Here is a 12,902-nt window from a genome sequence, read left to right on the forward strand (position 1 = left end):
CTAGTCCCACTGCCTAGTTCTTCACCGCTCTGTCTACCTGTGACTCCACTTTCAAGGAGCTATGAACATGTACCCCTAGATCTCTTTGTTCTGTAACTCTCCCCAGTGCCGTACCATTTACTGAGTAAGTCCTGCCCTGGTTCAATCTACCAAAATACATCACCTCGCATCTATCTAAATTAAACTCCATCTGCCATTCGTCAGCCCACTGGCCCAATTGATCAAGATTCCGTTGCAATTGAAGATAACTTTCTCACTGTCCACTATGCTACCAATCTTGGTGTCATCTGCAAACTTACTAATCATGCCCCCATATTCTCATCAAAATTATTAATATAAATGACAAATAACAGTGGACCCAGCACTGATCCCTGAGGCACACCGCTGGTCACAGATCTCCAGTTCCGATGGTCAAAAAGGATAGTAGGAAGAGAGGTAATAAGCCGTGGATAACGAAGGAGGTGAAGGAAAGTGTTAAATTAAAAGCGGAGGAATTTAGAGTAGCTAAGAGTAGTGGGCGAGATGAGGATTGGGAGAGGTTTAAATGTCAACAAAGATTGACAAAGAAGTTGATAAAGAAGGGTAGGAGAAACTATGAAGCTGGGCTAGCGCTTAATATAAAAAAGGATAGCAAGAGTTTTTATAAATATATAAAAAGGAAGAGGCTGGCTAGGGTGAATGTTGGTCCTTTAGAGGATGATAAAGGGGACCTAGTGGTAGGGGATGAGGATTTGGCTAAGGTATTGAATAACTTTTTTGTTTCTGTCTTCACGGAGGAGGACGTGAATAATTTGCCGGGTGTTAGCAATGGAAAGGTGGTGGGACTGGAGGGTCTTAATGACATTACTGTTACTAGAGAGGCGGTGCTCGACAGACTGGAGGGGCTGATTGTGGACAAGTCCCCAGGACCAGATGGAATGCATCCGAGGGTTCTGAAAGAAATGGCGGAGGTGATAGTGGATGCCTTGGTGGTTATTTTCCAGACGTCGCTGGATTCCGGGGAAGTGCCGGATGATTGGAAAACGGCTAATGTTACGCCGTTGTTTAAGAAGGGTGCCAGGCAAAAGGCGGGGAATTATAGGCCGGTTAGTTCAACGTCTGTGGTGGTTAAAATGTTAGAACCTGTCATTAAGGAGGAAATTGCGAGACATCTTGAAGGGAATTGCTTGATAGAGCAGACGCAGCACGGTTTCATTAAAGGGAAGTCGTGTCTGACAAATTTACTGGAGTTCTATGAGGATGTGTCTAGGGCAGTGGATAGAGGAGAGCCGGTGGATGTGGTCTTTCTAGATTTTCAGAAGGCATTTGACAAAGTACCTCACAAGAGGTTATTGCAGAAGGTCGAGGGACATGGAGTTGGGGGTAGGGTGTTAGCGTGGATAGAGGATTGGTTGTCAAATAGGAGGCAGAGAGTGGGGGTCAACGGGTGCTATTCGGATTGGCGGATGGTGACTAGTGGAGTGCCCCAGGGGTCGGTGCTGGGGCCTCAGCTTTTTACCATTTATATAGATGATCTGGAGGAGGGAACCGAGTGTAGGGTGTCGAAATTTGCTGATGACACCAAGATAGGGGGAACAGCAAATTGTGTGGAGGGTGTGGAGAGTCTGCAGAAGGATCTAGATAGGCTGGGCGAATGGGCCAGGAAATGGCAAATGGAATTTAATGTTGGCAAGTGTGAGGTGGTCCACTTTGGTAGGAAGAACTATTACTTACGGGGCGAAAAACTGCAGCAGGCGATGGTGCAGAGGGACCTCGGGGTCCTTGTGCACGAGTCGCAAAAACCCAGCTTGCAGGTGCAGCAGGTGGTCAGGAAGGCGAATGGGATGCTGGCCTTCATAGCGAGGGGGATTGAATATAAAAGTAGGGAGGTCTTGCTGCAGCTGTATAGGGCATTGGTGAGGCTGCAGCTGGAGTACTGTGTGCAGTTTTGGGCACCGCACCTGCGCAAAGATATTTTGGCCTTGGAGGGAGTGCAGAGGAGGTTTACTAGGCTGATACCGGAGTTGAGGGGGTTGAGCTATGAGGAGAGGCTGAATAAACTAGGCTTGTACTCGTTAGAGTTTAGAAGAATGAGGGGAGATCTCATTGAGACGTACAAGATGATGAATGGGATGGATAGGGTAGAGGTAGAGAGACTCTTCCCGCTCAAAAAAGACAGTAGGACGAGGGGGCACAGCCTCAAGATAAAAGGGGGGCGGTTTAGAACGGAGTTGAGGAGGAACTTCTTCACTCAAAGGGTGGTGAATCTCTGGAATTCTCTGCCCGTTGAAGTGGTGGAGGCTGCCTCGCTAAATATTTTTAAGATGCGGGTTGATGGGTTTTTGATAAGAGAGGGGATTAAGGGTTATGGGGAGAAAGCGGGAAAGTGGAACTGAGCAGCGACAGATCAGCCATGATCTTATTGAATGGCGGGGCAGGCTCGAAGGGCTAGATGGCCTACTCCTGCTCCTATTTCTTATGTTCTGATGTTCTTAACTCTCTACAACCACCCTCTGGCTTCTGTCAAGAACAGGTTAAAGTCCAACCAGTTTATTTGATAGTAAACCCACAAGCTTTTGGGCTTTATCCCTTCATCAGGTGAAAGCTTGTGGGTTTACTATCAAATAAACTGGTTGGACTTTAACCAGGTGTTGTGAGACTTCTTACTGTGTTTACCCCAGTCCACATTCTGTCAAGAAGCCAATTTTGTATCCATTTAGATACGTCACCCTGGATCCTGTGAGATATAACCTTATGCAACAACCTACCATGCGGTACCTTGTCAAAGGCCTTGCTAAAGTCCATGTAGACAACATCAACTGTACTGCCCTGTATTCTTCTATCTGGTTCTATAGGAATGTACAGACTGTCAATGTCCATTTCAGAAAACAGTACAGCATTAGAGTTAGTGAGTTAAATGCCTCTACAAAAATGTCTTTAATGTAACTACCCTGCTTTTCTGTTAATGGTTCCAATCTATATCTCATTAAAACACAGTCTCGACAGACTCAAGGGTGGTAAATGTAACCCCACTATTTAAAAAAGGAGGGAGAGAGATTGCCTAACATTAGTAGTAGGGAAAATGCTAGAATCTATTATAAAGGATGTGTTAACAGAACATTTAGAAAATATCAATGGGGTCAATCAAAGTCAACATGGATTTATGAAAGTGAATCATGTTTGACAAACTTACTGGAGTTTTTTCGAGGATGTCATAGAGTCATAATGTCATAGAGGTTTACAGTTTGGAAATGCCCTTTGCCCCAACCTGCCCATGCCACCCCTTTTTTTTTAGCACCTAAGCTAGTCCCAATTGCCCGCATTTGGCCAATATCTCTCTATACCCATGTATATCTTAAGCATGTAACTGTCTGAACGTTTTTTAAAAGACAAATTTGTACCCGCCTCTACTATTATGTCTGTCAGTTTGTTCCAGACACTCACCACCCTCTGCGTCAAAAAATTGCCCCCTGGACTCTTTTGTATCTCTCCCCTCTCACCTTAAACCTATGCCCTCTAATTTTAGATTCCCCTACCTTTGGGAAAAGATATTGACTATCCAGCTGAACTGTGTCCCTTATTATTTTATAGACCTCTATAAGATCACACCAAATCTCCTGTGCTCCAGAGGAAAATGTCCCAGTCTATCCAGCCTTTCCTTATAACTCAAACCATCAAGTTCCGGTAGCATCCTAGTAAGTCTCTTCTGCACCCTTTCTAGTTTAATAATATCCTTTCTATAATAGGGTGACCAGAACTCTGCATAGTATTCCAAATGTGGCCTTAGCAATGTCTTGTACAACTTCAACAAGACGTCCCAACTCCTGTATTCAATGTTCTGACCGATGAAACCAAGCATGCTGAATGCCTTCTTCACCGCTCTGTCCACCTGTGACTCCACTTTCAAGGAGCTATGAACCTGTACCCCGAGATCTCTTTATGCTATAATTGTCCCCAACACTGTATCATTAACTGAGTAAGTCCTGTACTGGTTTGATTGGCCAAAATGCACCACCTCGCATTTATCTAAATTAAACTCCATCTGCCATTCCTCAGCCCACTGGCCCAATTGATCAAGATCCCGTTGCAATCCTAGATAATCTTCTTCACTATCCACTATGCCACCAATCTTGGTGTCATCTGCAAACTTACTAACATGCCTCCTATATTCTCATCCACATCATTAATATAAATGATAAATAACAGTTGACCCAGCACTAATCCCTGAGACACACTGCTGGTCACATGCCTCCAGTTGAAAAACAATCCTCTACAACCACCCTCTGGCTTCCATCATCAAGCCAATTTTGTATTCTTTGGCTACCTCACCCTAGATTCCATGAGATTTAATGCAGATGTAGGTAGTAGAATAGGTAAGGGATTGTGACTGTGGTGTATTTTGATTTTCAGAAAGCTTTTGAAGAATTCCCACATAAGAGGTTAGTGTGCAAAATTAAAGTGCACGTGATTGGAGTAATATATTGGCATGGATTGAGAATTGATTCACAGTCAGGAAACAGAGTAGGGATAAATGGTATTTTTTGAAAAGTTAGATGTTGACTCGGGGGTCTCGTACCCATAGGGTATAACGTGCCCTACCCGTCCATAGGGTATAACGCACCCTCCCCGTCCATAGGGTATAACGCGCCCTCCCCGTCCATAGGGTATAACGCGCCCTCCCCGTCCATAGGGTATAACGCGCCCTCCCCGTCCATAGGGTATAACGCGCCCTCCCCGTCCATAGGGTATAACGCGCCCTCCCCGTCCATAGGGTATAACGCGCCCTCCCCGTCCATAGGGTATAACGCGCCCTCCCCGTCCATAGGGTATAACGCGCCCTCCCCGTCCATAGGGTATAACGCGCCCTCCCCGTCCATAGGGTATAACGCGCCCTCCCCGTCCATAGGGTATAACGCGCCCTCCCCGTCCATAGGGTATAACGCGCCCTCCCCGTCCATAGGGTATAACGCGCCCTCCCCGTCCATAGGGTATAACGCGCCCTCCCCGTCCATAGGGTATAACGCGCCCTCCCCGTCCATAGGGTATAACGCGCCCTCCCCGTCCATAGGGTATAACGCGCCCTCCCCGTCCATAGGGTATAACGCGCCCTCCCCGTCCATAGGGTATAACGCGCCCTCCCCGTCCATAGGGTATAACGCGCCCTCCCCGTCCATAGGGTATAACGCGCCCTCCCCGTCCATAGGGTATAACGCGCCCTCCCCACCTATAGGGTATAACGTGCCTTTCCCATGCTATAGGATGGTGTACAGCTCCCACTCCTTATCCTATAGGATGGGGTAGAGCACATTCCTGCTTGCTGATTGGAGGTTGCATTGTTATTCCATGGGGCATGGTATACATTTTGATTGGTTTGGGATCATTTTCCATGTTCGGCTGTCATGACATAATCCTTTCTTCTTCCCAACAGGCCATGGAAGATTTGGTGGATGAAGGGTTGGTGAAATCGATTGGTGTTTCCAATTTTAACATTTCCCAACTCCAAAGACTCTTGTCAGTAGCCCGTATAATTCCAGTAGTGAATCAGGTATTTATGATCACAAATGGGATGAGACATGAAATCTCTTTTCAACAACACTTAGTGAATTCATGTAAAAGCTCTAATTGATTAACCTACTCAGTCAGCCTGAACTCATTCTGCTTTTTTTGCCTAAAGACCCTAGTCCAAATCGCATATAAATAAATGTCCCAATATTGACCCCGAGGGACATCACTGTTTGATCCGGAACAAAAACGTCAATTTCTATCCATCAAGTCCATACCAGTTCTTTTACAGAGAAAACCTGATGAACCCATTTTTGACCCAAAGCTCTGTAAGTTCCTCAAAGGTAGGGTCTTAAACTAGAAGGCATAGGTTTAAGGTGCGAGGGGAGAGATACAAAAGTGTCCAGAAGGGCAATTTTTTTACACAGAGAGTGATGCATGTCTGGAACAAGCTGCCAGAGGTAGTGGTAGAGACGGGTACAATTTTGCCTTTTAAAAAGCATTTCGACAGTTACATGGTTACAATGGGTATAGAGGGATAAGGGCCAAATACGGGCAATTGGGATTAGCTTAGGCGTTTAAAAAAATGGTCGGCATGGACAAGTTGGGCCGAAGGGCCTGTCTCCATGCTGTAAACCTCTATAACTCTATGTTTATTTCTCTCAAGTCCATTCAATGTCCTTTTGAATTTTTTCCACTTCTCACTTCCACCGTGCTCAAAGGCTGTGAATTTCAGGACACTACCACTCGCTGCGTAAAAAAAAGTCCTCAAAACCCATCATAATCTTGTACACCTCCATCAAATCTTCCCCTAATCTCCTTTGTTCCAAGTGGCAACTAGGGCGTATCACAGTAACTTAATTGTGGTGTTATTGTAAGCCTACTTTATAAGACCCTTGTCAGACCCCACTTCATTAATCGAGGGATTGAGTTTAGGAGTCGGGAGGTAATGCTGCAACTTTATAGGACCCTTGTCAGACCCCACTTGGAGTACTGTGCGCAGTTCTGGTCACCTCACTACAGGAAGGATGTGGAAGCTATTGAGAGGGTGCAGAGGAGATTTACAAGGATGTTGCCTGAATTGGGAGGCATGCCTTATGAAGATAGGTTGAGGGAGCTAGGTCTCTTCTCCCTGGAGAGACAAAGGTTGAGAGGCGACCTGATAGAGGTTTATAAAATGTTAGAACATAAGAAATAGGAGCAGGAGTAGGCCATCTGGCCCTTCGAGCCTGCCCTGCCATTCAATAAGATCATGGCTGATCTGTCGTGGCTCAGTTCCACTTTCCCGCCCTCTCCCCATAACCCTTAATCCCCTCTCTTATCAAAAACCCATCAACCCGCTTCTTAAAAATATTTAGCGAGGCAGCCTCCACCACTTCAACGGGCAGAGAATTCCAGAGATTCACCACCCTTTGAGTGAAGAAGTTCCTCCTCAACTCCGTTCTAAACCGCCCCCCCTTTATCTTGAGGCTGTGCCCCCTCGTCCTACTGTCTTTTTTGAGCGGGAAGAGTCTCTCCACCTCTATCCTATCCATCCCATTCATCATCTTATACGTCTCAATGAGATCTCCCCTCATTCTTCTAAACTCTAACGAGTACAAGCCTAGTTTATTCAGCCTCTCCTCATAGCTCAACCCCCTCAACTCCGGTATCAGCCTAGTAAACCTCCTCTGCACTCCCTCCAAGGCCAAAATATCCTTGCGCAGGTGCGGCGCCCAAAACTGCACACAGTACTCCAGCTGCGGCCTCACCAATGCCCTATACAGCTGCAGCAAGACCTCCCTACTTTTATATTCAATCCCCCTCGCTATGAAGGCCAGCATCCCATTCGCCTTCCTGACCACCTGCTGCACCTGCAGGCTGGGTTTTTGCAACTCATGCACAAGGACCCCGAGGTCCCTCTGCACCGTCGCCTGCTGCAGTTTTTCGCCACGTATGTTGAGAGGAATAGATAGGGTGGATTCTCGGAGGCTATTTCCCAGGGCTGAAATGGTCGCTACGAGAGGACACAGGTTTAAGATGCTGGGAAGCTAGTACAGAGGAGATGTTAGGGGTAACTTTTTCACTCAGAGGATGGTGAGTGAGTGGAATCGGCTGCCGTCGGTGGTGGTAGAGGCGAACTCGCTGTGGTCTTTTAAAAGACTTCTGGATGAGTATATGGGATCTAATGGGATTGGGAGTTACAGATAGTTCTATGGCTTGGTAGGTATAGATGTGATCGGTGCAACTTGTGGGCCGAAGGGCCTGTTTGTGCTGTAGTGTTCTCTGTACTTGTGACACTAATAAATAAACTTTAAATTTTTCTGTTACCTAGGATTGAACCTCCATAATCCCAACTATATCATACCCTTTTACATCTATCTGCACAACTAGTTCATCCATTTTGTTTTAAATGATCTGCATATTCAGGTGAAAGCCTTAAGGCTAGTCCTTTTAATGTTCCTTATCCCGTTTCTTTTTTTTTACTGCACCCTTATCTGATTTGATTTGATTTATTATTGTCACATGTCTTGGGATATAGTGAAAAAATATTCTTTCTTGCATGCTATACAGACAAAACATACCATTCATAGAGTACATAGGGGAGAAAGAAAGGAGAGCATGCAGAATATAATGTTACAGTCATAGCTACGGTGTAGAGAAAAGTCAGCTTAATATATGGTTGGTTCATTCAAAAGTCTTGCGGCAGCAGGGAAAAAGCTGTTCTTGAGTTGGTTGGTATGCATTCTTAGACTTTTGCATCTTTCTTTCAGAAGAAGAAGGTGGAAGAGCATATGTGGGATCCTTGATTATTCTGGCTGTTTCTCCAAGGCAGCGGGAAGTGTACTTGGACTCAATGGGTGGGAGGCTGGTTTGAGTTTCTTGCAGTCATGGTCAGAGCCATACCAAGCTGTGATACATCTGGAAAATATGCCTTCTATTGTGCATCTGTAAAAATTGGTGAGAATTGTAGATGACATATCAAAATTCCTTAGCCTCCTGAGAAAATAGAAGTGTTGATGGGCTTTCTTAACCATACCATCAGTGTGGAAGAACCAGCTCAGGTTGTTGGTAATCTGGACGCCTTGCAGCTCTCAACCATTTTCACTTCATGCAGCGGCATGTCCGCTACTATATTTCCTGAAGATGGTGGCTATCTCCTTTACTGACATTGAGGGAGAGATTATTGTTGTTGCACCAGTTCACCAGATTCTCAACCTCTTTCCGTCTCGTCATTGTTTGAGATCCGACCCACAATTGTGTCTCATCAGCAAACTTGGAAATCGAGTTGGAGGGGAATTTGGCCACACAGTCATAGGTGTATAAGGAGTATAGTAAGGAGCTGAGGACACAGCCTTGTGGGGCACCAGTGCTGAGGCTAATCATGGAGGAGGTGTTGTTGCCTATCCTTGCTGATTGTGGTCTGTGAGTTAAAAAGTTTAGGATCCAGTCGCAGAGGGAGTGGCGAGCCCTAGGCCATGGAATTTGGAGATGAGTTTCATAGGAATAATATGTTGAAGGCTGAGCTGTAGTCAATAAATAGGAATCTGATATAGGTGTCATTGTCCTCTAGATGTTCCAGGCTTGAGTGCAGAGCCAGGGGGATAGCGCCTGCTGTGGACTTGTTGCAGCGGTAGGCAAACTGAAGTGGATCCAGGTAGTCTGGGTGGCTGAACTTGATTTGTGCCATGACTAACTTTTTGAAGCGCTTCATAATGATGGATGTCAGAGCCAGTGGACGATTGTCATTAAGGCACGCTCCCTAGCTTTTCTTTGGTACAAGAATGATGGTCGTCTTTGTGACGCAGATAAGGACCACAGATCAGTGTAAGGAGAGATCTGCAAATACCCCCGCCAGCTGGTCCACACAGGATCTGAGTGCTTGTCCAGGTACTCATCGGAGCCAGTTGTTTTCCATGGATTAAATTTCAAGAAGGCTGATCTGGATGTCTGCAATGATGACCTCGGATACCGGTTCGGCCAAGGCTTCTGGAGCGGATGATGTCATCTCACTGACCTCTTGCTCAAAACAGGTATAGAATGCATTGAGCTCTCGGGATGGGATGCATTGCTGCCTGTAATTCTACACGCCTTAGAACATAGAACAATACAGCGCAGAACAGGCCCTTCGGCCCACGATGTTGCGCCAACCGGTTAAAAAACAATGACCCTCTAACCTAAACCAAACCCTTTCCATCCATAAACCTATCCACGGATCTCTTAAACGCCCCCAAACTAGGCGCATTTACAACTGCAGCAGGCAGGGCATTCCAATCCCTCACCACCCTCTGGGTAAAGAACCTACCCCTGACATCTGTCCTATAACTACCACCCCTTAATTTAAAGCTATGCCTCCTCGTGCTAGCTTTCTCCATCTGAGGAAAAAGGCTATCACTGTCCACCCTATCCAAACCTCTAATCATCTTATATGTTTCAATAAGGTCCCCTCGCAGCTGCCTTCTTTCTAACGAAAACAACCTCAAATCCCTCAGTCTCTCCTCATAGGACCTCCCCTCCATACCAGGTAACATCCTGGTAAACCTCCTCTGCACCCTCTCCAAAGCCTCCACATCCTTCCTGTAATGTGGGGACCAGAACTGCACACAATACTCCAAGTGCGGCCGCACCAGAGTAGTGTACAGTTGCAACATGACGCTGCGGCTCCTAAATTCAATCCCCCTACCAATAAACGCCAAGACACCGTATGCCTTCCTAACAACCCTATCTACTTGATTCCCAACTTTCAGGGATCAATGTACACATACACCTAGATCCCTCTGTTCATCCACACTATTCAGAGTCCTACCGTTAGCCCTATACTCTACACATCCATTATTCCTGCCAAAGTGAATTACCTCACACTTCTCCGCATTAAACTCCATCCTCCACCTCTCGGCCCAGCTCTGCAACTTGTCCAAGTCTCCCTGTAGACTAAGACACCCTTCCTCACTATCAACCACACCTCCGACTTTGGTGTCATCAGCAAATTTACTAATCCACCAGCTATACCCTCATCCAGATCATTTATAAAAATTACAAACAGCAGTGGCCCCAAAACAGATCCTTGAGGCACACCACTCGTAACTGAACTCCATGTTGAATACTTACCATCAACCACCACCCTCTGTCTCCTATCCGCCAGCCAATTCCTAATCCAATTTCCTAAATCACCCTCAATCCCATACATCTGCAATTTCTGCAGAAGGCTTCCATGGTGAACCTTATCAAACGCCTTACTAAAGTCCATATATACCACGTCAACTGCCTTACCCCCATCCACCTCTTTGGTCACTTTCTCAAAAAACTCAATAAGGTTAGTAAGGCATGACCTACCCTCCACAAAACCATGCTGACTATCTCTAATCATTTCATTACTCTCCAAATAACTATAAATCCTATCCCTAATAATTTTTTCTAAAACCTTGCCCACAACAGAAGTAAGACTCACCGGTCTATAATTCCCGGGGAAGTCTCTGTTCCCCTTCTTAAACAATGGGACAACATTCGCTAACCTCCAATCTTCTGGCACTATACCGGTGACCAACGACGACCTGAAGATCAGAGCCAGAGGCTCTGCAATCTCCTCCCTTGCCTCCCAGAGAATCCTAGGGTAAATCCCGTCCGGCCCAGGGGACTTATCTATTTTCAAACCCTCAAGAATAACTAGCACATCCTCCTTACCAACTGCAATACTGTCCAGTTTACAACCCTGTAACCCAGTGTTCTCCACAGCTACATTTATGTCCCCCTGCGTGAACACCGAAGAGAAATATTGGTTCAATGCCTCTCCAATCTCTTCCGGTTCCACACATAAATTCCCACTGCTGTCTCTAACTGGCCCTAATCTTGCCCTAACCAACCTTTTGTTCTTAACATATCTATAGAACGCCTTAGGATTCTCCTTAATCCTGTCAGCCAAAGTCTTCTCGTGTCCTCTTTTAGCCCTTCTTAACTCTCTCTTTAACTCCCTCCTAGCCAATCTAAAGCTCTCTAGTGCACTACCTGAGCCCTCAAGTCTCATCCGGACATAAGCCTCCTTTTTCTTTTTAACCAGCGAATCAACTTTCCTAGTGCACCACGGTTCCCTAGCTCGACCAATTCCTCCTTGCCTGACAGGGACATACATATCAAGGACTTGCAGTAGCTGCTCCTTGAAAAAACTCCACATTTCGGACATTCCGAGACCCTGTAGTCTCCTAGTCTAACCTCTGCTTCCTAATTCTCTCCTAATAGCCTCATTATTACCCTTCCCCCAGCTAAAACTACTGACCCGAGGTTCATGCCTATCCCTTTCCATCACTAAGGTGAACGTAACCGAATTGTGGTCACTATCACCAAAATGCACCCCAACTTCCAAGTCTAGCACCTGGTCTGGCTCATTTCCCGGCACCAAATCCAATATAGCCTCACCTCTAGTTGGCCTATCAACATACTGAGTCAAGAAACCCTCCTGCACGCTTTGTACAAAAACTGACCCCTCTAATGAGCTAGAGCTATAGCAATTCCAATCAATATTAGTAAAGTTAAAATCCCCCATAACAATTACCCTATTACTTTCACTCCTATCCAGGATCGTCTCCGCAATCCTTTCCTCAACCTCTCTAGAACTTTTAGGAGGTCTATAAAAGACTCCCAACAGGGTGACCTCTCCTCTCCTATTTCTAATCTCCGCCCATACTACCTCAACAGACAAGTCCTCATCAAACTTCCTCTCTGACACTGTGATACAGTCCTTGACCAATAATGCTACCCCACCCCCCCTTCTACCTCCTTCTCTACTCCTACTGAAGCATTTGAACCCCGGAACCTGCAACAACCATTCCTGTCCCTGCTCTATCCATGTCTCTGAAATGGCCACAACATCAAAGTCCCAGGTACTGATCCACGCTGCAAGTTCATCCACTTTATTGCGAATACTCCTCGCATTAAAGTATACGCATTTCAAACCCTGCTCCGCTTCACCCCCACGATGCCATGCATTGCAGTCCCCATCTGTGCCCCCCTCACTTTCACCCCTGCTACTCAGGACCCCACCCCCCCTCTGAATCAGTTTAAACCCCCCTGCATAGCCTTAGCAAATTTTCCCCCCAAGATATTGGTTCCCCTCTGATTCAGGTGTAGACCATCACTCCTGTAGAGGTCCCACCTTCCCCAGAATGAGCCCCAATTGCTCAAGAACCTGAACCCCTCCCTCCTGCACCATCCCCTCAGCCATGAGTTCAAACTTTCCCTCTCTCTGTTCCGCTCTACACTATCCCGTGGCACAGGCAAGAGTCCCGAGATAACCACCCTGTCCGACTTGGCCTTAAGTTTCCACCCCAACTTGGCCTTCATCTGATGGAACTCATTACTGGTGAAGGTAGTGCCAATGTCAGACACCAAGACCACTGCTATGAAGTGGTGTGTGTGTTACACGCCTTTATCTGATTCTGGCTCTTGAT

At 46.2% G+C, this 12,902-nt stretch overlaps 1 protein-coding gene across 3 annotated transcripts in view; it reads left to right on the forward strand.

The window, feature by feature from the left end:
- LOC145341736 (aldo-keto reductase family 1 member B1) overlaps positions 1–12,902 on the forward strand; it is a 109,858-nt gene that overhangs the window by 48,940 nt on the left and 48,016 nt on the right. For all 3 annotated transcript variants that reach the window (XM_080186598.1, XM_080186599.1, XM_080186600.1), the window contains one exon: positions 5,408–5,524. In XM_080186598.1, the coding sequence (XP_080042724.1) occupies positions 5,408–5,524 (117 nt within the window). The remainder of the gene's footprint in view (positions 1–5,407; positions 5,525–12,902) is intronic.

The sequence above is a fragment of the Carcharhinus amblyrhynchos genome, chromosome 4, assembly GCF_965287045.1.
Source record: "Carcharhinus amblyrhynchos chromosome 4, sCarAmb.v2.hapA, whole genome shotgun sequence".
In the NCBI taxonomy this organism is placed as follows: domain Eukaryota; kingdom Metazoa; phylum Chordata; class Chondrichthyes; order Carcharhiniformes; family Carcharhinidae; genus Carcharhinus; species Carcharhinus amblyrhynchos.